Source organism: Sebastes umbrosus, chromosome 4 (genome assembly GCF_015220745.1).
Source record: "Sebastes umbrosus isolate fSebUmb1 chromosome 4, fSebUmb1.pri, whole genome shotgun sequence".
Lineage (NCBI taxonomy): Eukaryota > Metazoa > Chordata > Actinopteri > Perciformes > Sebastidae > Sebastes > Sebastes umbrosus.
The window spans coordinates 13761986-13788844 of record NC_051272.1 but is presented as its reverse complement, the minus strand read 5'-3'; the positions used below and the strand labels follow the sequence as shown (position 1 = coordinate 13788844).

General features: G+C 41.3%; 1 protein-coding gene across 3 annotated transcripts in view; it reads left to right on the top strand.

Moving 5' to 3' along the window:
• The window catches only part of LOC119487239 (voltage-dependent calcium channel subunit alpha-2/delta-1), a 79984-nt gene that overhangs the window by 29133 nt on the left and 23992 nt on the right, over positions 1–26859 (top strand). For 2 of the 3 annotated variants that reach the window (XM_037767947.1, XM_037767948.1), the window contains exons 4-19: positions 4393–4452; positions 5172–5207; positions 6143–6272; positions 13150–13281; positions 14307–14376; positions 15004–15054; positions 15282–15381; positions 20803–20961; positions 21819–21923; positions 22910–22988; positions 23396–23445; positions 23536–23625; positions 23753–23827; positions 23933–24013; positions 24357–24431; positions 26031–26090. In XM_037767947.1, coding sequence (XP_037623875.1) covers positions 4393–4452; positions 5172–5207; positions 6143–6272; positions 13150–13281; positions 14307–14376; positions 15004–15054; positions 15282–15381; positions 20803–20961; positions 21819–21923; positions 22910–22988; positions 23396–23445; positions 23536–23625; positions 23753–23827; positions 23933–24013; positions 24357–24431; positions 26031–26090 — 1353 coding nt within the window. The remainder of the gene's footprint in view (positions 1–4392; positions 4453–5171; positions 5208–6142; positions 6273–13149; positions 13282–14306; positions 14377–15003; positions 15055–15281; positions 15382–20802; positions 20962–21818; positions 21924–22909; positions 22989–23395; positions 23446–23535; positions 23626–23752; positions 23828–23932; positions 24014–24356; positions 24432–26030; positions 26091–26859) is intronic. The other variant, XM_037767949.1, reaches the window with a different exon arrangement.

Sequence of the window (26859 nt, the reverse complement as noted above, 5' to 3'; positions counted from 1 at the left end):
TATCACATACAACATCATGGAGAGCTCTGTAATCAATATCCATATGCTCATGCACCGTTGTGTGTTTCTGCCATGCCTTTGTGGTGGTTCTAGTATAATTGAACATGTTTTGAAAGATGGTCTGGATTTGTGCATAAGTGATAAAACTCAGTTAGCTCACTGGCGTGACATTAACATGATGTGATGTTACATTGACATTAGCTGACATTAACCTAATGACAAGACCTTCTGCACCTGGCCTTTTCAGCATGGATATGAACTGCTGCCCCCGCTTTCCCTCAGGTGGCACATTGTTACAGTCTTAAATCTTTTCTTTTTATTTCATGAAACACTTCTGGAATGAAAATATGAAGAAGCAGGTTTTTGTTTTGAACGTTGTCAAACCTTGGATGTATTTGCAGTGAGGTGTCACTGAATTTAACTATTAATAAGAAACCAATGGGATTGTATATGACCACCCAGTTCTACCTGGGTTTTCCTCACATATTGTTTTGCTAAAACCTCTGAATACACAGTAAAGCATTGGTAAAGCAAATAGGCAGCGAGTTAGATCCCCCTCAGTGTAGGTGGGATCCTCAGCTGATCAGCGTAGCTAGCGACGTTGCGTGAAACAGCTGTGACATCATCTTGAACACGACACTTGCTTAATCTTTTCATAGGCAACCAAACAGAGGAACGTCTATAGATTTGCAGGCTGCCATTTTGTTTAACATCTAGGTCAAGTGAATAAAAAAAATTGTGGTCACTATTGATGGTAGCCTGGCCATTTAAAAATCGTGGGTTTGTGCAAGATGTCCCGATGACGATTCTTTCTGACCATCTGCAGTGTTTTAACTCCACCTTCTAGTATTGGCTCAGCTCGCTTGGAACCTTGACCAAGGTGGTACTAGAAAAGTGCCAATGGAAATGCAAAAATAACCGTTCTAATATGTAACAAACTGAACTGAATTGGACTGCTTGGTGGAAACGTGGCTTTAGAGTGGTAACAAAACACCAAATATCCGTTGGCTTTATATGGCTGCAAATCAGACATGTTTTCAGATTACTCATAAAATTGCTCTACTTAAATTAGAGCTATTAATTCAGATGTAAATCTGCATTCACACAAGACCAGGCGGTGCAACAAAAATGCAAGTTTTTCCATTAATTTTGAATGAGGGTAGTGCGTTTGGGCGGCGGCGGCGGCGGCCGCAGGGGACTCCGAAAAAAATGCAGCGGCCTGCGGCGGGAAAGTAGAAACAGAATCAACTTTTGGAGGAATGCAACCCGACATCATGCTGCGGTGGTCAGTCACGTAACCGGCGATCCAGAGCTGTACAACCCAGCCATAAGGGTACAAAAGTTGTTATGATAAAGTCAATCGTCGCAATCAGTGGGCCATTAAAGTGACTCGCGCAGACCACCGCACAACCCTGCGGAGAATCGCCGCACCGCCTGATCAATGTCTGGTGAAACCAAGCGTCATCGTCGAGCATTTGATGGACATCATTTATAAATTAAGAACATATGATTTTAGTACTTGGTGCAGTGACGTTGGTGAACATGGTGCATAACAACTTCACGATCACTATTTTGTGTTAGTGCGTGTGTATGTGTGTGTGTGTGTGTGTGTGTGTGTATGGCTGGAATGGGGTGTATATTTAGCTGCTGACAGCCAGTGCAGAGGAGGTGGAGACAGGTCTGGAACAGAGCCCGGGACTGGAGGCCAAAGGGATGGGACTGTTGATCAAGAATGGAATCATAGCCGACAGCGGACACATGGCCGTAGACACACACATATACACATTCATACCCACACTCAGTAAAAGCACAGTATGACATATACTATAAGCATCTCATCCAACTATTGCTCATGCACAGATCCGACATGGCCTTTGGTATACTTTCTTACTTGCACAGTCCAACAGATGGGTGTCAGATGGAGACTCAGCTATAAATACAGTTCACCGTCATCAATTCTAATTGCGTTGATTAATTAAGAACACATCCCTGAGTGGAGTGTCTCTGAGGCTTGCTGTTGAGAAGAGAGGCAGTGTGTCAGACAGGTGGGTTTATTTAAGGGCAATGCTTTCCTCCACAAGGTTGAAGAGGTCAAAACTCAAGCAACAATCGTAGTATATACAAAACTCTTGTAGTATATAGAACAACACTTGCAGCATATAGAACAACTTTATTGTAAGACCAACGCGTTTGGGCTTTTGACCTTCATCAGGGTCATCATGGAACACATTACAAACAACCTCTTCAGACTTTTTCCCTTCTCCACCTTGGAAGTAAGGGAAGTTGTACTAGAAATCCACACTCTGCTTTCCTCCACAGGGTTGACATTACCTTGTACAGTTGGAGAAGGGCAGTTCAGGGCCAGACTAAGCTTTGATCTGTCTGGACCTGCCAGGGTAAACATACACACTCTTGGTGCAATAGTCTCGGTTTCTGTTTGTTTCTTTCCCTGCTGTACTGTATACTAGGGATGTTAATAATTCACTGTTTAACCGTTAACCGACATTAAGAATTTTAACCGATTAATGCTATCGGTTAAACGGTTAAAAGAAATATAAAAAATTAATTCAAAAGCTGCGAAAACTCAGAGGAGAAAAGCTGGTCCACCTTAACAGCCCACCTTATGAGAGTCTTACCCGGAGTTGCAAGACACAGGAAGTTGGCTCCGGTCTTGAGGAGTTGTAGCATTTATTCATCAACAAATAAACTGCACACACGCAGCTACTGCTACGTTCATAGCTATAACGCCACCGACAACCCCATACTCACTGCGCACGGTCTGTCGGACACTCGCTAACATTACGCTGGGGTGACATACCGTATGTGTGTGACAATGGCCAACACGAAGACACCAGCAACGCTACAGCTGCTAGCGTAGCACAAACACACACACGGTCTGTCAGACGTTACGCCGGGCAGACAGAGTAACGTTACGCCAGACAGACACACAGCTGACAACCTCACAGTTAAACTGCGGTAACGTGGTACCACCAGCCGGCGTCTGACTTCCATTGCTCATATAGTAGTGTTATTACGGTAAGGATGGCCTCTGAGTGAGGCGAACAGCGTAACCACGGTTTTGTACTCGGCGGCTCATGTTACCGCAGTCTTGTAAAGGGAGGAGTGAGCGGAGGGGTTCTGAGTTAGTTGCAATCTGCAACCACGCCACTAGATGTCGCCAAATCCTACACACTGTACCTTTAAGACTGCTGTTAGCTGGACTTCCTGACTTATTTTAAGAAATCTTATTAAGTGAAAATCACTTAATGCGATGGCTGCCAAATTTGCTTGTTTCAAGCAAAACAAAGCTCATATCTAAAATTGTCGCTTTTATTTTGAAAGGGCGTTTTTGCAGTGCATCTCAATGCACTGGGCATTAGTAGTGACATTTAGAAAAATCTTTAAAAATGCATGCAATAACGGTTAAATGACTTCACACATCAACTGTGAAATGTAGAAATCAGATCTGTCTGTCTCCCCTCTTTTCTGTGTCATTGTTTTCTTGTTAGTGTTGTTCTCATTTTTACACTCATTTCCCTACAAAGGCAAGAATGAAGATGGAATCAAACGGTGAAAGATCATAAAGAAAGCCAGTTAAAGTGTTGTTGAACGTATTGTGCAATTGGAAAGCAGTGCCTAAATATGTCTCAATATCACAGTATCCTTGCACAATTTGAAGTGCAATTCCAAACTCATGATGCTTCGGTTATGAATAAATACTACCCTGCATGTCTACAGAGCACTTAAGGCAGTCATTTGTTCCCAGAGTGATAAATATGTGCTGTTTAGTTTGTGCTTGCCCGTTTTATTGCTTGTACTGTTTAAGAATTGTTCTAGCATGATAAATGAACTACTCTTACCGCTATTCTCTTTTTGTCTATCGCCTCTCAGTGTGTGTGTGTGCATGTTGTAGAGATGTGTAGAGCAATGGTGAGGTTAATTACATTTATATCCCCCTGTTATTTAGTAGTATCCAATTTGATTGGCAACCTCTCAGTTGGTAAGCCATTTGCACTTGACTTTATTCAGTGATCTGCCGTTTCTTACACTGCTGACCCCCTCCTTTCTCTTCATTTCTCTCTCTCTCTCGCACTCACACATATACACACACAATCACACGACTCTCTTTCAGTACAACCTTTTCATTCTGCCAGTATACGACACTCTGTGGTGTGGCCTTTAGCGGACAGTGCTGTAAGACCATGATAGCCCTGTGGTTTGAGCTCCGCGAGTGAGATCATAATCACTCCTCTGTCTCCGGGATGGTCTCCATCGTGCTTTTGAACGTACTCTCTCTTTTGCTCAGGTTTTTCTATAATTAGACCGACGCTGTGAAAGAGGCATACCTTGTGCAGTTTCCAATCTAAATCCCTGTCATATTTCACTCCCCAGAAACTGGCCACAACTGCTGAGAACTTCCAGATGCAGCATGTGTGGCAAGACGAGTTTGAGGTAACGGAGGGACACAAAAATACAGACACACACTGACAGCAATATGTGCAAAAGTATATGTATTACATATGTGTTTTATGTGTGTGTATTCTATACTGTATGTGGGTAAAACACAGAGACGCACGGACAAACAACGGTCTGGATTTACTAGCCATAAATTCCTTTCATTGTCTGAATAGGTTTAATCTGTTTCCGTCTGTGTGTCGTTAGCAGTGATTACAGCTCCATTACTAAATTGGTTTATTGCATATTATACACTGTGTTATGACACATTATGCCCCTCATTTCAGATGACAGATACTCTGCTTTTTAAGAACCACAGTGGCACGCAATTATAACGCAGACTAAAGCGGGTGTTCACAGAGACAGTTATAGATGTTTGTAAGCTGTGAATTACCAGATTGCTTCCTCAATGGCAGGAAAATGCTCCCCTGGAGCATTGCAAATGGCTGTGGGCACGCAGACACAGATGTAAAAAAGGGGAGCACTCTGCACACTCAGCCCAACTCTTACAGTATTCATTTGATTGGTAGCGCAGACTAGTGTCTTCATTACCATAAAACTGGATAATTTACTAATGGAGTTGCCTGCCAACAAAATAAATAACTGGTTAGAAATGGATTAATCATTTCATGATTGCATAAATGTTATGCTTCTTTTTGCGACACCCTAAAGCAGGCGCAAAGTGATGTTTGTGCCTCTGTGTGACTTGTTTACAGGGTGATGAAATCTCCTACTACAACGCAAAGGACAATGTGAGTGTGCTTTTTTTTTTTTTTCCTTCCTTCCGCCTATTTGCTTTCCTTCCATTTTAGCCCCTGCAAACACCGAGGTCACACTCAGACATGGGCCAGTAATATGGTTTGGCTACACAGCACCCTCTCTCTCTCTCTCTCTCTCTCTCGTCCTCCCTTTCACCTCCTCATCTTCCCTCCTCTCCTCCATTTTCCTTCGCCTATTCACCACATTCATATCTTATTTTTTCATCCTCACTTTCTATCATTGCCTCAGCCTGTTACTGCATTCCCTCCCTCTTTTGCCTCTTCTCCAAGCTTTTCTTCCCATGTAGCTTCCTCTCCATCATCCCTCCTCCCACCCTCTCTCAGGTGAAGAGGTTTCTGCCATGTTTCTCCTCTAATTGACAGATGAGATGTATGAGCTGGCTACACTGTTGCTTTATTAGGAAGCAACTGTTCGCACTCTCTCTCCCTCCCCCCTCTTGCTTTTTCTCTCTCCCTCCACCTCGCTCCTTCTCTACGCTGCATTCTTTCCTCCATATCTCATCATGCTTTTCTTCATATATCTCCCTGTCTGTACTGCTCTCATTGATGTAAATTGGTGAATGCACACTAGGAGTTATAAATCTCCACATGGGGCATAGACAATCTGGCTGTCTCCTGCTACTCCTCCCAAGCGAAGATGATAAGAAGGCGGAAAAAGGGAGATATTACGAATACAGTCGATGATGCTATATATTCTTAAACAAGCTGGGAGGGTGTGAAAAGTGCAGCGATGACATTATCGCATCAGACAGGAGTTGATGACAATCAGTCCTGTGCTTTTAAACAAACCCACAAACTGTTTCTCTCATACAATGATGCTTCAGCAAATAGAATAAAGAGGCTTTGTATAATATCTTAAACCTACGGTCAGCATTACTGTCTGCATCTTGATTTCCCCCCCCCCTCAGCTGGATGCGAATGAGACAGAGGGAAGAAAATACAGGATTCGACCAGACTTTAAAGAGGACCTGTCATTTAAACGTTTGACTGATTACAACCACACGGCTGTCCACATCCCCACTGACATCTATGATGGCTGTGAGTACACACACACACACACACACACACACACACACACACACACACACACAAGGTAACCATGGATACAAGTGACACACCAACCCATTATGAAGAGTTGTTTACAGATTGTGCCTCTGGCAAATTTGCCCATGGTTAAATGATGGTTTTAAAAAAAAGTGATAGAGCATAATGGGATCATCTCCTGTACTCTAAGCCGTGTGTCCTTGCGATGTAAATGAATAGACGGTCCTCTATAAAATGAATATGTGCTTTCTGGCCTTTCTCTGAGCAAACCTATCAAGGTTTTGATAATGAGTCTTTTGATTCAACCTGTTCATGGGTCCCAAGGATATGAATTCCATCCAGTGAATCCACGTAATATACTTATAATTTATACATAATCCTGCAGGTTTTCTACTTCGTCCCAGAGTGGAAGGTTTTATTTAGAAACGTGCCTTTCTTCGCAGTATGATAATTATTAAAAGCATTTTTGTTATACTTAGTTATACTTACTGCTTATACTTTATACTGTGAAATCAGACAGGGCGGCTCGATGTTTTCTCTACACTACACCCCTTGTTGTGAGTATAAAATGGTAATATTAAAGGTATGTTACGGGAACGACGGATGATACGTCAGAGAGCGAGGAAGGTCGGCAATTTAGCTATACAGCTAGCCGCCCTATTGTTTACAATAGTATTTTTTGGACACTCGTGATGGAGCACGATTATTCATCGGCATTTAACGTTACAACAACTTCAGACACGCTCATAAAGTTATTTTTAGTATGATTGTTTTGACTACGGTTTAACTCACGATGAAATCTAATGGTAAGTTAGCTAATTAACGTTACGTTACTTGCTGCTATTTCGTTAGAATGAAATAACATAAGGTGAAAACATGTAACTAAATGTAACATGAATAAAACTTTTATACATTACCTCGTCCGTGAGCATGATTCTGCTTAAGTCACGTCAGATAGATTTTCATCGGCAATGGTGGAGACGCCAACTCCCCTGATCCCACGCTACTTCACAACGTCATCAACCTACTCCTTTTGTTATTGTTTTGATTGAGAGTCCCCTAGTGGCAGAAATTACATATTGGGCGTTTAATGCTGAAGTAAATCGATGTGTTTGCTCCATTTAGCATTTTACACCGTCATCATTTCACTTACTGTTATAAAATCTGGGCCAGTGTCTGTTTGTTATCTTTATGATTCATGTTGACAGTTGCATTTGAACTGTCTGGCATTGTAGTTCATGTCAATTGTAAAGCAATTATAATGAAACCTAGGTGCATCTGTTACAGAGTGCATTTGCCCTGTTTGTTAAAAAAGTACATTTCTGATCATTTCATCATCATGCAGTGACATTTACCTTGAGTGGTTCAGAGTAATTTGATTCTCTAGAGTCCCTGTGACATTAGCACAGCTCAAGTTGAATGTCAATGACTTAAGAATGGTCTGTAGAATATCTTAACTGTGGTCTGAATTATGTATTATATTTGAATAGCTTTCTTTTCTTCTATTTTTACATTTTAAGGATTTTGGGTGGTGCTCTTATCATAGTGTGACTTACAATGAGCGATAAAGCGTTCGGTGCCATGCTCAAGGATACCAGGACACATGGTCCACAATGAGTCCAGTTACAGGATAGTTGCTCTGACCACCAGGCTGCACTGTTACGACTTGGCTTGTGGCTGTGTGAGACTGAGTATCTGTGTGTCTGTGTGTATGTGTTTAGATACTCAGTAATTAGTGTACAGTGGGATGTGGTGCGTCAGCAGTGACTTGGAGGGACAGCAGAATGGAGTGACTTCCTCAGCATGGCCCTCAGCCTGCTGGGGAACCGTCTGGCCCCAAGGTTACTCACTTCACCTTTCTGCTGACCCCAAACACAGGGCCAGACAGGAGGGATAGGGATGGGCTCTCACTGTTGTCAGTGTCTGTTATCTGTAAAAGTGCAAGCCTGGTTTATTAGCATGCTTTTGAACTCGATGTGACTTTGTCATTTTTCCCCCGCGGAGGCACTTCTCTGGCCATAATCTTGGCCGGGTGCCCTGACTCCTCACACTGATTTTCTCTCAAGGATGCTGTTTATTGGTAGCCTGTAATGAGTATGCATAGATACGCTGAGCTTTTGGGACCTATCCAGGACTGAAGTCTGATCTTAGTGAGATAAAAGAAACTATATGTGTGTGTAGGGACCCAGAGCTGGCAGCACACTTACATAGTGGGGAACAGTCTTCGTTACGGGGACTGAAAAGCCAGTCCCCACAAGTTTATTTTGAGGTTGAGACAAGGTATTAGGGTTTAGCTAGAGTTGGAGTAAGCCAAAGGGTTAAGATTGGGGATATAGTGCTGATGAAAATGCGATAGGAAATTAATGTATTCAAAGAAGAGTCCCCACATGTGTGTCTTTGAGTGTGCACACGCTCATATACTGTGTCAGATATTGGCACTCATGCAGAAGTATGTATTTTGTATGCCTGGAGAAAAAAAAGAGACAGAGGATTCATACGTTATTGCGATTCCAACTCTCCAATTTGATCTCCACCCTATAAATGTTCCAGGAATAGCCTTTGCTCAGCTGGAGAAAATTGGATTTTGTGGGTAAAGTGGGAGGCAAGTTTATGAAATCACCTTCTATAGGCAGCAGCATGTCACTTGTGTGAGACGAGTGTACGATAGGAAGCAGACGTTCAGATGACAGATCACAAAAGCCACATCTGTTGGTCCGGTGCAGGACATGGTCACATGTGTGACAGAGAAGAAAAAGGAAATGGTTGAAATCAGGGGTGTTGCTTTTAGATACAGCAGCTGAAAATGTAGGTATACAATATATATGACCGAAAAACATTTTGATAGTCGAAGACAATAGACAATTTAGTAGTCAATAGCAATACCACTGAAATCCCAATTTGATGCCACGATAAAAAACAAAAGTAAAACAATAAATCCCTTGACTTCTATATTACTGTTTGCATACTGGTTTTTGTTAGAAAGTTAAACGGGTCATAATTCCCTCTCTATTATCTCTTTTATATTGTTGTGTAAACATCTCCTTCAAGCAACTGGATTTATGCAAGTTTCTCGCCAAAAACTACATTTTACCATATTACATTTGAACACATCATGATAATGTAAGAGTTTACCTTCGCCTAATACTATTTTTTAATGAATAGAGCCTCATCATAATGTAAATCAATGGCACCTCCCATGTTGAAATCGGCAGGACGAGAGCTAGTTAACATTAGCTGTTAGTAGCCGGTAAGCAGCACAGTCCTGCACGGAGCTAACAGCTAACGTTAACTAACTCTCCTCCTGCTGATTTCAACCCAGAATTGTTGTTCACATTGTAGCATTATCAGGGATAATGTGATGACGGGGTGCTGTTGGTCTTGAGCCTCGATGGTACCTACGGTCAGAATTTCGGCATCGACTTGGTACCGAAGTATCGGCTCTCGTGACATCCCTATATTCCTCATCTTCAGGATAGCATACAAGCTTGCATTTTTTCTCTTCCAGAAGAACAGATCAAAACAGCCGACAAGAAAGACAGCAACACTCAGAGACACAACAGAGAGAGAGAGAGAGAGAGACAGAAAGAGTATTGAATGCATAATGACATTTGTGTTTAGTCCTGTAATCCAAGAAGACGCTCCGTTTCTCAGATTCACAGAAAATATGTTATTTTATTTTATTCAAGCCAATATAGTATGACTTTATAAGCAGCATCCCCCATTATTACCAGCCCTTCACCTCCAGGCTCTGGCCCAGTTCTACGTTCTTCTACTACTGCCTTGCCTGCAACATCACCCTGCCCAGGCTCCACTCCTCCACCATCACAGTCAGCTTACACCTCAGCGTTTGTACACATTAAACAAACGAGATATAACATATTTATTGTGAACTAAAGAGGTGCTGTCAAGCGTTTACATTTGGACAAAGCGGGGGGAAACCACTGTTTCCCCCTGTTTCCAGTGTTTGTGCTAAGCTAAGCCAGCGGGCGCTGTCTCTAATTAGTGTATAGACATAAGAGTGGTATTTAAGCTTCTCATCTAACTCTCCACTAAAAGGGAATAAAGATATTTCCCAAAATGTCAAACTAGTAACTGACACACTGTCACTACTGGATGAACCACATCACTATATCGGAGTGAGTTTTTTCTTTAGAATTAGCTTTCTTTTCTAGACATAAGCATATAACGAATGTATGGGGATGGACTACCTTATTCAAAGCAGTGAACAATAATGTGCTCCTTAATGTTCAAAATAAACTAATCCATGTTGTGTTAGTGAAGTATATTGCACCCGTTATATCCCACAGAGATGAAGTCATCATAGGGTGTAGATTCAGTGTGGCATCAAAGCCATGCCAAGTGCAGCCAGGGAATTCATTAGTGTCAGTGGCAATATGGGCGACTAGAGGATACTGTATCCCTTATGAAGCAGCAGCGGAGTTTAGCTTATTAAATATTATGACTATAAGTCTCTTCGAAACCAATGGAAAACAATAAAAAGCAACATATTACCACTGGGTTAGATGTTTTTTGGTTTGCTTGTTTTGCACTGTGTTTCTGTTTGTTTGTGTAGAGTGAGTATGAATGTATGTGTATATCTTCTGTGTGTATGTAACTATCCAGCTATTTGGCTATTTAAATAGCTATTAACTGACCTGTGTGTAGATAGCTATCTACCTACGCGTCTGTCTTCATCTGTCTTCACTCAAAAAATCACACACACAGTTTGTAATTTTCTCATTATCTAACAAGGGCTGTGGTGTTGTTTTCTCTCCCTTTTCCCTTTAAAATTCTACCCTTAATGAGGGAAATACATTACTGAGCACACACACACCACATGCTCTCCGTCTTTTTATAATAAAAAAACATGCTCTCCTGGCAACCGAGGCTTCATTAACTCTCCCCTCTAGAGGCATGCATGCAAATGAACAGTGTTTGCTTTGCACATCAATGAGCCACGTCACGCTCAATACAGGATGCCAATCTATCTCACACACACACACGCGCGCGCACACACACACATACACGTATAGATGCACAGTCACATAAAAGCCTATATACAATACTACATTAGTATAAAGAAAGAGAAAAGAAGGAGAAGAGCAGTAAAGAGACAGAGCAAAGATAGAGTTGGGGCAGCATGTGTTGTGTCTCCATCCATCATAGTGAGTGTTATGTGGCTCTGAGCTGTCTGGCTGCTGTGTCATTACATCCATAATGCCTGTTGCCTCTCACAACACACACTATCAATCACACGCATGCACACATACAAACACACATATACAATGACACATACACACACATAGGTTATTGAGTGTTTCAGATAAAATTAAGCAAAGTTCACTTTAAACCCATTACTAGCCAGAAAAACACACCTCAGTATCTGATACTAAATACCGGCATGGCCGGGTGTGTCGGCCTAATATTTGCTCTTGCGTCCCGCTGGGTGAGTGGGCAGACCTGTGTCTGTGTGAATCTTAATGAATGTGTTAATCTGGGATGTCCACATGTCTTGGACAGTCTATAATGGCCTGCTCACCTACACGGTGCACTGCTATGTCCTTTGATCATTATTACAGAGTAGACACACCATAGAAATAGAATAGAAGTAGTTGAAGCGGCATTGAACTGTTTTCTCTTCTCATTTGTCTAGTACAAAAGAAAATGGCGATTGTTGTTAGTTGTTATGGTAACAACAGAACTCACGTCAGGGGGGGAGGCGTAAAGGGTGGTGGCAGCTCGCCTGGAAGAGAGCGGACGCAGCTCCAGAGATGATGGCTTGTTAGTTAGTTAGGTAGCTTTTCATTCTCCAGAGCGATGGGGAGTGAGGCGGAGGGACCGTTCGACCCAGACTCCAAACGCAAGCGCACACCATGCAACTCCCAGTTTGCAAACCAGCCTTAGATCAACACCGTGGACAGCAGCCAACGTGCCAAATTTATCAACGCTAATCTAACAGTCTGCCCTGGACTCAGCTGCTCATTGTTCTCACATACACAGATTTCAGTAGGTGTGCATTTTCCAACATATGAGATATAACAATTACAGTGCTATAGATTTAAATCCCTGATCCGACTCCATAATAACAAAAAGAAACCAGTACTCACCCATTAGAGGTTCCAGTCTGATCTTGAGCGGACAGCTCATAGGTAGCCTACAGTACGTGGTTTGTTTACATGATGTAACAGAAGTGCATGTAACGGATTCAGTGTGAACACGGTGTCGGAAGGTGATTTCTGGGCCCCTGACAGCTTCTGGGCCCCGGTGTGCTGCACCGGTTGCACCGTCGATATTTATGCCACTGGCCACCAGCCCAATGTGGGGCTCATTTTCTGTTATCAGTGTAGCATGACAGCATGGCAGAGCATGCTAACTAACTAGCCAGCTGTCTGCTTGTTAGTTAGCTAATTCCACCATGTGTTAATGCTAAACTGGTTGCATAAAATGAGCTGACCAAAGTTGTCAATCATCTGGCGACAGCAATGTGCTTCCCTCCATTGTGACGAAAGTGTATGGATGAAGCATTACGTTGTTAAATTTGACTCTTTTTCTGTGGCTCTCTATGCTTTGTAACATGACTTATTACAGCACTGCTCGTTTTAGCAGTTGCTACGAAATCTCATCTCAGTGAGTCTGTGACTTGCCATAAGTCGGATTAGTTTGTATGGTACAACGGTCGCAATGGCAACGGTACACATAAAAATAGCCGCCGCTCTGATTATTCTGCGACGTTGATTTAATTGGGGATGTCCGTTCTAAACCTATTTCTATGACACACACAGACAATGTATATTTTTGTGCCAGTATGTCCACCTTTCTAGGTATACGTTGTCTTTTGAAATGTATGTTTGTGTATGTTCGTGATTTCTAGCCACCATTGTGCTGAATGAACTGAACTGGTCGGAGTCGTTGGAGGAAGTGTTTAGAAAAAACAAAGAGGATGACCCGACCCTTCTCTGGCAGGTGTATGGTAGCGCTACGGGCCTGGCTCGCTACTACCCAGGTAAGAAAAACAACATCCAAGAAACAGTCTTTGTATTTTTGCCTGGCATTTGACACAGAGGGAAAAACCCCGGTGTCTTTTTTGGCCTCCTAAGTTGTTTTATGTATCTGTTCACATGACACTGACGCTGTCTGCGTTTCCTTCCATATCAAATCAGAGGTGCACTCATCAGCCGATTATTATTTGGTTGACCTACAGTAAGATGTGGCATGTGGCTTTTAATCAGAACTACAAACAGCCAGGGAATATATTCATGAGTTTGCTTTGTTCACACATCACTGAGCAAATAAGCTCAATAAATAATCTCCATTGCTCAACTTGCATTGATTTTTATATGTGGTGGGTGCCATAGATGGAGTCATACTATCTTTAACTGCATTAGTCTAGTGTTGCTCGCTATCGTGAGCGTTTTCTCTGCCAAGCTATTTCTATTCATGAGATTCCCTGTCATCATAGACACTATGTAGCTTTATGGGAAAAGTTTATGTCTAATATTCATGAATTTTCATTGGCCCCAAATTTATTCCGCTTTGTTCCTTTTTTTTTTTTTTTTTTTTTACCTCTTAGCATGCATGATAGGCAGTCACACTCTCATACTGGCTTGTTTTCACAGTGCTCCACACTAATAGCATACAGATAGAAAGCAGCTGATTATTGTCAAAGCAAGTGAATCCAGTGCTCTGCGCTTTGCATCTCAGATGAATATTTTATCTTATCTCCCTGTTGTTTACCTCTTCGTGAGAAACGGTTACGAGCATAAAACATGTCATAATGCAGATGGTGTAAAGACATCCAACAAGCCAACTGCACATTATGGCACAAATGTAATCTCTTTTTATATCCTCCCCAAAATGACTGACAGCTACTAGACACTGCTGAGCTGAACATGACACTGCGTATTGCCAGATATTTGCAGATCAACACTTGCAGATCAACGCGACAGAGGTGTCAGAAAGATTTTTTATTTATTCCCTTTTTAATTATGAAAGAGTTGTAATCAACACAAATCTAATCTCCTCTGAAAGCTTCTCCCTGGATGGATGCTCGCAAGACCCCCAGTAAAATTGACCTGTATGACGTCCGCAGGAGGCCATGGTAAGAAAACTGCTAGAAGCATAACATCTATTCAATGTTTGTCAGAATTCAAGCCTAAATGTTCACATGTATCTTCGATTATTTACTTTTATGTAGTTGCTTGTTTGGTTGTAGGTGTTTATGAATAAATATGACTTTTAGGTATAGTAAGTATATGAAGGGCTGGGTGATAATTAAATATTATTTATCAACCTTCAGTGGAATTGCATTGTGACTATATAATCATATTGTGTACTTGCTTTACAAAATTAAGGTGTTTTAATTAATGAATCCAAGTAAATTGTAAAATATAGTTTAAAGCTCTGAAAAAGTTAGTAAGTAGACTTGTCTTGAGAGGTTTTTGTTATGTAATATTTTATGTCATTACATATATATATAATATGTATCGACATCTGAAAATTACTCTTATTAAAGGGTAACTTCTGTATTATTCAACCCCTATTTTCTCATGTTTTTGTGTCTAACTGACTAGTACTAATTACTAATTACTACTACTAAATACTAACTAGTCCTGAGCCTGTCATGGCAAAAACAAGCACTTTTAGTGGACGTAAATGACGGTTTTGAACTACTCAGAGTGTGTGTGTCTCAGACCAGCTTCTCTTTCATTCATTAATGTCCATCTAGGTACATCCAAGGAGCTGCCTCACCCAAAGATATGCTAATCCTTGTGGATGCGTGAGTTACTTTATAACCTCATTGATCCATAACCTCCTTCACATCAGTCATGATTTCCCCTGATTATGATACATGCCTTCCTAGATTTGCTGCATAATGTATTGCATTTCCCAAGGCAGATGCATTTCTAATTGCATTGAGCCAAAATCTCGCAGCACAAAAACTGAGCAGACAGATTGCAGTGAGGAGCTGTCAGATATTTTTTGTTGTTGTTGTTGTTGTTGCAGAAGCGGAAGTGTGTCTGGCTTGACTCTCAAACTGATCCGGACCTCCGTCAGCGAGATGCTGGAGACTCTGTCCGATGACGACTACGTCAATGTAGTTTATGTGAGTATTATTAAAGCCATCACTTGCTGAACGTTGGGTGGTCTGTTTGTGCGAGGCGGCGGGGAGCACGACGCACGCTGAGAAAAGGGGCAGAGTGACAGACGGACTCAGAGTGTGAGCGTGAATGGCCTTATGTACTTTGAATGGAGATACACACATGAAGACATTGTGCACATAAACCACACACACACACAAGAGAGACAGAGATGGATGACAAGTAATGAAATATGGATTTCTCTCAGGTCTGGCCACCCTGAAACAGACCTTTAATGAAATACCCACTGCTCTATTTGGTGTACAGGATTAAAACTGTGCACTACATGCCCCCGCCCCACCTCTTTACCCGTGTGTGTGTGTGTGTGTGTGCACGCATGTGTGTACATTCCCACTTCTAAAAGAATTAAAGCTGCACTTCTAACTAGAGTGAACCTTTGAAACACTCATTCATCACCTTCTTGATCTCTCCATCACTCTTTCCTTCCATCAGTTCGCCACATACCGCCATTCATCTGTTTGTGCCGGCGAATGATCTCCTCGTACACTGTACGCTCCTCCTCTTCTATACACATTACCGCAACCTTCCTCTTTTTCGCTGCCGCCACTTTCTTTCCCTTCATTCTTACTTTTCTCACCCACCAATCACTTCCACAGCTCTCCCTCTCCACCTTTTTCATTCTCTGACCATCTATTCTAGGAACTTCCACGCTTGTGATTACACTCAGAAAGAGCCAATCAGAAGGCTGTGTGATGCTTAGATGGGTGCCTGTGGAGGTGTTTATTGAGATGGGTCTTTACAGAGATTGGAGCTGTCTGCTTTCCCCTTGCACAAAGACAGCCATTCAGACTCTGTTTCCTCTCTCCGGGGACCCTTTGTCTTGGACACAATGTATTCTGTTTCACGGTGGACTTGTGATTCTGCAAAGATGTGCAATTATCTGAATCTGTCGGGGAGCTCGGTGTGTGTGTGTGTGCATGTGTGTGTCTAAGAAAATGAGACAGAATGAGAGAGATTAGTTTAAAGAGTGAAGTCCAACTCAGCTTTGACTTTGAACTTTTTTTTGTTTGAATTGTTTTCATACTATCCTCTAAAACAGCATACACCCACCAGTGTTTCAGCCCAGACACACCAATCTGACAAAGAACTAGCGGCGACGAAGGTCGACTACTGCGTCGCCTCATGTAGCCTTTGTCTTGGCCAAAAAGTTGCACTCGGACACACCGCATGAGAGGAAATGACTCTCCATACCAGCAGGTAGCGGTAGTCTGAAAGAAACCGGAATGACCGTTGTTATGATACATACATAAAATAAAGCAGTGTTTGCCGGCCATTTTCACAGCACTCTCACTCACCACTCTGCTTCATCCCAGATGGCCATGACGTTGTCAAAAATATCCGTGTATTGGATTGATCAGATGAGATTAAGATGAATAATGAGAACAGCTTCTCTTGACTTTACTCGTTGGCTTGCTTTTCTCACTTTCGTTTCACTTCTCGTGCACTGATTTTCGCTTAAGCTGAACAGCCAATCAGAGCGATTTCTCTCACCGCATTCAACATGATGAATCAGTCAAAAAGCCTCCGAGACAGGCAGACTAGAACCAACGGTGTGGGACACACCGCAAAAACGAGGCCGAACGGACGCTCACCGACGGCCCTAAATTGTGTTTTTTTGAAGGAGCAAGGCACCCATGGATGTTTAAGGTGCTTAAATTCTGAAATCTGGGAGTATGTAGACATTGCTGGAATGTTAGATGAGTTCAACAGCGTAAAATACAAAAGCTGTGTTACTATCAGACAGGTTGTAAATAAGTGAACAGTTTAGCTAGATTATCCAAACTACTTTATCTGGAGGTAGAACTGAAAGTGAGTACGCCTGAAATGTCGGTAATAATCCTTTACTGCACAGTAAAATTATGTGTGTGTGCACAACTACAGCAAGCTGTTCAGTAGGTCGAAGTTGACCCAGGGACGTGCGTAAACTGTAATGGATGCTCACAACAGACGGTTTGGTTCTAATTGTGACATTCACTTTTTTTTTCTTTTCCAAAAGTTTGGTTAACCTAGGGGTTTGTTTACAACCTGTATGTAGGGCTGGGCGATATGGCCAAAATCTTCTATCCCAATATAGGTAATTTCATATCTCGCTAACGATATATATCACAATGTTGCATGTTTTCTGGTAATACATTAAATAAATAGTTTATATGAAATAACCACATGGTAAAGCCTATCTTTGTATACGCCTGTGTGAATTAAATACTTGACAAATGAAAAGTATTTTCTCATTTGATTAAGACGTTTAGTGCAAAACAAAGAAGTGAAATTGAGAAAAAATGAATAAATATTTCCAGCTATACACATGTATGCGCACAAATTCCATTGAAAGACGATAAATTATCATATTGAATTATAGGCCAGCCCTACCTGTATGATCAGGTGAGCACTGTTGTTACCAGCAGGAAGGATTTCCAAAGCTACAAAAATAAGACATCAGTAAATTGTAATAAACGAGAATCCTCCCTAAATTGCTTTGCCAAAACTCATTATTCTTCTCTCTGTCACCCTCTTTCTTTCAATCTGTTTCTTTCTGTCATTGACTCACTTACTCATACACACCCACAGCGCCCGATGTCTGGCCCTAAGGGTGTTGTAACCTGACACTAAATCATTAATCTCTGATATTACCTATGAATCCCTGCTCATTAACAGTAGCCCAGGGACTAAGTTGGCATTTGGTCATGGAAGATGCTCACACACTTCCTCAACAGCTGCGGTAGGTCAGAGGAATGCTGATGGCTTTTCCTCTCCGCTCATTCTTTCCCTCTCTGTCCTCATCCTCTGTTATTTCTTTTTTTATTCACACTTGTGTTCTCACTTTCCCTCGCCCTCCCACCTCACTGAGCCTCCGTCTCTTTCATCCAGCCTGTTCAGCTGTGTTAGCCGGTGTCAGTGCTGTTAGCCAGCGTCAGTCCAGTGGGCAAACCAGAGTAGCAGCGAGTCCAGCGGGATTAGGGCTTGAAGATTAGCCTTCTCTCTTGTGTCATCAATAATCCATTCCCAAGGCCTGGAACATCACACACACACACACACACACACACACACACACGCACACACGAGCTGTTGTAATAGGATCACAAGGGAATAGTGGAATTTGTAGTAGATTGTATTTGTGTGCAAAGCCAATAACAATATTCTACAAAACAAGAATGTGGTTTTCCAGTAATTACACAATAGTTTTTTTCTTAATTTTTGACATAATTTGCTTACCTACAAAAATAATATCTTTCTAATCAGATTGATGTGTCACATACGCTATGTGAGCTCATTATTACCTCCACCAAGGAGTTTATGTTTTCGGTTTGTTTGTTTGTTTGTCTGGCGGCAGGATTACGGAAAAACTACTCGCCCAATTTTCTTGAAACTTGTAGGGCCTTTCCATTGGCACTTTTGGCCGTGCCGAGTCAAACCATGCCGTTTGTGTTTCCATTACCAGTTTTAGTGCGAGTTTTACCAATACGCGCTGAGCTGCGCCCAAAATGGGCTATCTCCGGAGTCCTGCCACAGTGCGTCCGACCCGCTTCCAAGTGGGTTGCGGTGACGTTTTGCAGACCAGCTCTTTACTTTTGTAGTTTCTCACCGAATCTGTGGTTTGAAGTTTAGTTTCTCTCCTGCTTCTCTCTTTGTACTGTCAGATATCTGCTTTATTTTACTGTTTAGCTTTCAGATGCAAAGGAGTTTTAAGTTGCTGCTGATGAAAACCCAACATTTCCTGATTTGCCTGCTTCATAATAAAAGCTTTTAAATAACAAAATAACGGGACTTTTATTGTGAAGAATTTATAGGAAATAAAATTTTTATCTCCAAATTAGCGGAGCATTGTTAGCGGATATTCTTAATAGGAGCACCTCTACTAATGGGGAGGAAGAGAATAACCATCAAAAATAATGGGGGACTTTTATTGTGATGAATGTAGGAAATGAAATGTGTTTATTGATCGTTTTATAGCCGCTCCTTTGACACATACACACACCTTCAAGCGGGTAGCTTTGTTGTAATGGAGATGCAAATCTGTTCCGTGCTGGGCTGACGTGCCGAGTCCAACCGAGTCGAGCCAACAGGCACGTGTACGGAAATCCCCCTATTGGTGGATGGGTGTAGCATTGGCCAAGGAAGAACACATTACATTTTGGAGCGGATTCAAATCAAAGAGCGAATACACGTATTATTTTTCACTTAGGAAAACGGCCTTGACGGAGGTCTGCGCTCTCCGACTGCCCTTCTAGTTTTCTTAATAAGATACACCGTCTCCTGCTTTTAAATCCTGTTTTCACACCATCCCCCTTCTCTTTTTATGTCCTCTTCCTGTCACTTCCTGCTCCTCACCCTCCCACATTCCCATCTCACCTTCCTCACTTCTCCTTTTAATAGATTATGTGATAAAAGATCCCTGCCTGCTCCATGGGGGCAATTATGTGAACTTTCCATTGTGTTTGTATGCGCCTGTGAGTTTGCGCGTGTTTATGCGCTGTCGCCTCGATTCAGTCTTTTTGTCAAGCCACAGCCGTCGCGATATTGCCTCTCAGTCCAATGGAGATGTGTATGTCTGTTATTGTCAATCTAAAAGGAACTTCAAGGCTGTCAGGCTCATTGGAAACACACACACACACACACACACACACACACACACACACACACTCATACACACCCACACACCCATACGTTCTGGGCTCTTTTCGCCTCCTCGCTTGTCTGTGTAGATCAGTGTTTTCAGCCTCCCTTTTGGCCATCTCACAGAGACACATTGATTAGTTGAGATCGATGAGGTGCAGTATTGTTTTAGAAGAGTTCTGCAATACAATAGATGTGCTGGTTTACTACGCTGCTGTCCCGTGTCCTTCATATAACACTATTATATATTCTGTTATATAATTTATTCTGTCATTTGTACTTATTGTCATTGTGGGCTCTTTGAATCTGTCCTTTCTGTTTGCTCCTGTACAGCTTTTTAACGATGAAATGTGTGGAAAAATATGGACCATCAGTTAGACTTGGAGCGCGGCTCTGTGCAGGAGGAGGCAGGCTGTTGGTTAATGTTGGGTGGAGCGTGTGTGCATATGTGTGCTGTGAGGTGGAAATGAGGAGGTCTCACCTTTTAAAAAAAGATGGTGTTGCTGCCTAACCTCGTTCTTATATAGCAGAATCTTGTTTCCATGGGTACCAAATCTTTGAGCTCTGAGGATGTGAAGCAATTAGTGGGGCTTGATGAATGTGTCTGTTTACCACCGCCTGATAACAGCCAAGGCCAGGTGGGAGTGTGTGTGTGTGTGTGTGTGCGTGTGTGTATCATTTATTACATACGCACACATGTTGTAATTGTATGAATAATTTGTAGGTCGTAACTCATTGCCTCCGTTTCCCAGTTTAACACCAGGGTGAAGAAGACGGCGTGTTTCGACCATCTGGTTCAAGCCAACGTGAGGAACAAGAAGCTGCTGAAGGATGCTGTTCAGAACATCACCGCTAAAGGAATTACAAACTACACAAAAGGCTTTGAGTTTGCTTTTGAGCAGCTCTCAACGGTAAGATTTCCAATTTTTTGTTGTTGCGAGAAAACATGTCATTTTGTCCCACTTGAGTGGAGTTGAAAGCAAAAGAGGCTTGAAAACAAGTTTTGAAGGATGTTACCTGATGCCTCCATATTTTAAGCAGCAGCAGAGCTTTGTCTCTTACTGCCATCTGCTGGTTGAAAGTGTTACCTTGACTCAACTGTTCATACACTGAAAGAAACATTAGATTGTAACAGATGTATGATAACCCTGAAGTGGCAAAGCATTATCCTCACATGGACTTATTTAACAGCACTGCTTAAAGTAATATGTGTGATAAACTCTGAACTTGGTCTTCCACAAAATCATACTGATACAGTAGGTTAAGATATGTGGCGTATGACTTGATAAGAAGTGTTAACGAGTCTGAAGCCTTTTCTAGCAGTTTCTAGAAGCTGCAGCGTTCATAACACCCCACAGTTTGATTGTTTTAGATTGAACAAACAAGGGTGGCACTAGAGGACAGACCATTGGTTCATCCAAATCGAAAGGTTGCATCCCTCGGGAGTGTGTATGTGCCTGAGAAAGAGACATAAGGAAAGGTCTGGAGGTCAGCAAAGATAATTGGCTTTATCCTCTGGAGACCATGCATAGCAGAATATTGCTGTGATTCATTATTTTTTTTAGATACATCGAGTGTTGATTAAGTGGAGCTTTGACTTGATGATGACACTAGACGAGGCCATTAAAACAGTGTGCCATAGTTTATGACAGTGTGAAGAGGTATCTTTCTCTATCCACACTGAGATGGACCAGCAGACCAACCACAGCTTGCCACTACCTGAAAATAAATGTTTAATTAGAAAATCCTCTCATTTTCCTTTGACTAGACTAATATCACCAGAGCAAACTGCAACAAGATCATCATGCTGTTTACTGACGGAGGAGAGGAAAGAGCTAGGGCCATACTGGAGAAGTACAACGCTGACAAAAAGGTACGTTGATGAAACACAAACACACACACACACATTCAGAGTGGGGCGTGTGATGCTGCAGTGTGAATTGTTTGCTTTTTATCTACGTGGATGTGCTCCCGTTGTAGATTTAATCAGACTCAGCTTTTTGGAGCTCCCTTTGGGTCGAGACTTCCGTGTGCATATCCTTCCTACCCAAAAGTTTAAGCAGAAGGCAGATGAGGTTTTCTGCATAATTTGAGAAACAAAAAACCTTCTCACATGCACACTCATGCACATGAACAGCCACAAATGTGCACATGCATAAGGATGAGGATATGAGCAGGTTGCACACACACTTCAACATCACTGTCTAAACAGCACATGAAGTTGAACATTTATTTGAGACGAAAAATGTACTTCATATTTTCCTTGTGACTGTTTGAATATTAATTCTAGTTAGGGCAGATGAATTATGACATCACCACAATATGTTATTAAATCAGTAACTGTAGGAAATAGTTTTTTGTATGTTTTGTATTGTTTTTGTTTTATGTCAATTATATATAAATAATATAATACATTTAAATTCTTGTTTGTGTCTATTGGACATAATATTCAGAGTATATAATAATATTATATTAAAAACAAGACAATCATCATTTAATTGAAATTAATTAGGGCGGCAACTAACGATTATTTTCATTGTCGATTAATTTGTCAATTATTTTCTCGATTAATTGATTAGTTGTTTTGACCTATAAAATGTCAGAAAATGGTGAAAAATGTTTTTCAGTGTTTCCCAAAGCCCAAGATGACGTCCTCAAATGTCTTGTTTTGTCCACAACTCAAAGTTTACTGTCACAGAGGAGTAAAGAAACCAGAAAATATTCACATTTATGATGCTGGAATCAGATAGATAAATGGGATAAATCTATCTACCTACCAGAATGATATGTAATATTATTTAACATTTGTAAGAGGTTATGTCATGATAAATATTGTTGACTTTGAATCTTGTGCTCCAGGTGAGGATCTTCACCTTCTCAGTAGGACAGCACAACTATGATAAAGGACCCGTTCAGTGGATGGCCTGTTCCAACAAAGGTACAGCACCGATCATAACACACATCAGGACTGAATACTGTTGGCAGTTTGTTACAATCCTGGTATTAGATTACGTTTTACTGAACAGTAGACTAGATTTTGGTAGTGAATTGAACATCATTGTAGAAACAGGGGAGCTGCCTTGGGCAATGCAACTTGATATACACTTTTCATATGCGAATCAATAAAGAATCACATCACGAAAGCAGAAACTCTGGATGTCAATTTACTTTGTTTTTTGTGGGTCTGATAACTCGACATTAAGCAAGAGTCATGATGCTGTAGACTACACTGTAGTTTTGCAGGCTGTTTCCTTTGCTCGTTGTTTTGGGGTTGCTGTTATGTTGCCAGTGTGTGATCGTAGCATTAAGTTTTGGTTTAACGATTGTGTCTGATAATTTATCCAGGTTACTTCTATGAGATTCCTTCCATCGGAGCCATCAGAATAAACACACAGGTTAGATTTATTATTTTTCAAATTTTTTTCCACAGCCCTTAACATTCATGGAAGTATTAATCTGGAAAACGTGTTGTTTGTCTAATTTAGGAGTACCTAGATGTCCTGGGAAGACCGATGGTTCTGGCAGACAAGCAGGCCAAACAAGTCCAGTGGACTAATGTCTACCTTGATGCTCTGGTACGACACTTTTTGTGTCCTGTAATTCATTTTACAAGTACAGAAGTATTGTTTGTGCCGTGTTAATTTAACTTGATTAAGATTCCTGAGTTGAAAAGTGCGTTTGTGCTAATCGACTCTCCATCAGGAACTGGGGCTGGTCATCACCGGAACGCTGCCTGTCTTCAATAAAACGAGGACTACAGATGAAAGGAATGGCGAGGTGCAGTAAATAAATGCTTAAACACATGATGAGTCAGCAGTAGCAGGTAGTGGATGGATATATTTATCCTTTTTCTCATCCTTTTCTCTCATACTGTCCCCTCAGCACCAGAATCAGTTGATCCTTGGCGTAATGGGGATTGACGTGTCTCTGCATGACATCAAGAAGCTCACGCCACGCTTCACAGTGAGTTTAACACCCATATGTGATCACATGCACGCAGACAAATACAGTTTTCCCTCTGGTGCAATTAGTGAGTGATGTGATTCTATTAGATGTGTTGTTCTTTTGTAACATCTACATAAAATCATCCACGAATAAAAAGTATCCTTGATGTTATTTACAGCCCCTTTGTTGTATGTTATACTCTTATACTGTTGTTTGGGGACCACTGTGGCACTTCTTTTACACACTTTTCAACAGCAACTACCAGATGTTTTACCATAATACTGTACATGCACTGACATCTTGTGATTTTCTGGACACAAATATTTAATTTCCCTCTCCTCTGTTCATTTATTTCATTCAGATTGGTCCAAATGGATACTACTTTGCGATTGATCCCAATGGATACGTCCTGCTGCACCCCAATCTCCAGCCAAAGGTATGGCATCTGGCCCTATTTATCACTTCATGCCTACTCACTTCATGACTATTCCTCCCGGTTACACAATAACTGCTTGCACTCGGTGAATAATATGCAGGCTAGCAGGTGGTGCAGGTCCTTTTCAAACTTTTGCCATGTGTCGTCTCCTCATCAGTCTTCATAAAAAGAATGAATTCTCCAGTTGGAGTATGACTTGATATCCTCAGTCCTCAGATGTCGGCTAGAAGGTCACTCATTACCATGTGAGATAAAATAGATATGCAGACTTGGCAGCCGACTGGCATATATGTTTAAGAATGAAGGATGAAAAGAGGCCGTGTGGCTTATAGTAGAGATAATGTGTTTTACAGTTAAAGTAGTACACCCAAGAATATGATTTAATTTACTCCACCATGGGAATATATCCTGCTACTGCTGTTTGTATTTTCTTATTTATGTAAATTAAGTTTTGTAAGATGAAAAGCGTAATGTGTTTTTTTAAGGGTAGCTTTTACTGTACTATTTTACTTTTAGCCAATTCAATTCATTCAAAGGTTCTCTATACGACATCCAGAGCATTAATATAGCAGCATACAACAATTTACTATGTAAAGATAAAGAGGAGTAATGTCTACCTGAGGAGAGAATTAGGTGTAACACCCACCCTCTGGTTCCTGCCCAGGTTTACACTGTTAGCTCTGCCAGTAGTGTTGCCATTGTTTTCACTGTGACACAGCCGTCGCCATGTTGAGAGCCGTGAGGAGGCGATAGAAATGTTCCCAGTCTCGCATTTAGAAACTTAAAGCATTTTTGATTTCATAACAATTTTAATATGTTTACAAAAAGGCTCAAAGTTGAAATATCCAACAATTTCACTAAAACTTCAAGTGGTACCATACAAACTTTAGTGCCAAAGGCCCTGAGTAGTCTTACAACTCCTCAAATAAATGCAGCAGGACTTCTAGCCACTGGCAGGTATTAAGATTCAACCCGGTAAAAATTAGCCATGACCCCACAAGAGGTTTCAACCCACCACCTTCAGCCCGAGGCGAGCAGGTTCTGACAGGATGTACAGTGGCCATGTGGCGCCCAGCACTGACTTCAGAGTAGCCCCTCCCTAGATCTGAAACAGTGGATCCTTGCACCGCGGGGAAAAACTAACAAGGGAAAAAAAGCTGATGGTGTTGTTAAGTAGTTTATGGTAACTAGGCATACAGGATATTATAAATGTCTATATGTTTGTCATTCTGGTTTTCTCTTTTAATGCAGTGATAAGAGATATGAGAGAGATGCATATTCTTTCTTTCTTTCTTTCTCTCTCTGTGGAATAAAGGGGATTTGTCTCTTGTTGTTTGTCCCTTCACAATCTTTTCACCCAGACTGAAACACTTAACGCTGGTCAAAGCTGTGTGTGTTTGTGTGTGTGTGTGGGGTTGTGTATAGAAATACTTTTCAAAATGGTTACTGAGTTGTGGTCGGGAGCTCCACATTGTATGAATTTGAAATCATGTTTTTCTTTGAAGGTCTTTGAACCCCCCTGCCCACCACCACCACCACACTGTGACATTTTTGAAATACCAAAATGCATCACTGTGCATCTTTTCCTAACTTTCCTAGAAAAGGATTCGTAACAGGAAGCTCAGGCTCAATAATAAGTATGCTGTCACTTTTCACGAGGTGAGACTAAGTAGAAGTACTGTAGATCGCAGAAGTAGCTCCTGAAGGTAGCATTGTAGAGTTGCCTGTATTGTAGTCCCATAGATCAGAGTTTTCAATAGATATAGTAGCAGTCATTGAAGGTAATCATTACTTTTTGCTGGATGTTATCTGTTATGTGATCTACAGCCATCCGAATTCCCCCAAACAGAAGTGATGGTGCATTATTCTGTCGTTCGTAATGATCGCTCTCGTCATGGAAATCATTGTACAAATGTGTGAATATGTTTTTATAATTGTGCACACGTGTTTTTGTGAGCATATTTTGTGACAGGGTTGATACCGAGAGAAAGTAAGTCACATTAAGTCACGTCCATAGCTCGTACCTAAATGAGGGGTAAAGTCGTTCTTAAAGGTGTATGGCATTTGATGATTCAGCATTAAGTAATTAAAATAGAATTGATTAAGTAAATACAAAGGATTTGACTTGCATTTCCTGTCGGTAATAATTGCGATTCACAATATTATCCCGATAATCTTCAGAATATGCTTAAAACTCTTAAAATGGCACTTAAACGTACTTTACCTTACATTTTGTTAGTATGTATATTGCATCACAGGTACACCTTTTTATAGTGAACATCCTTTTTAGTGAAAAACAATCAATTTTAAATAAGGTAAACAATCATAAATCCTTAGGTGTCCGTGCATAAATTAAAAAAAGGAACATTGTGTGAGTCTGCTCTTTCTAACATGATAATTACTGTGTTTGTTAAGCCTACCATGATAA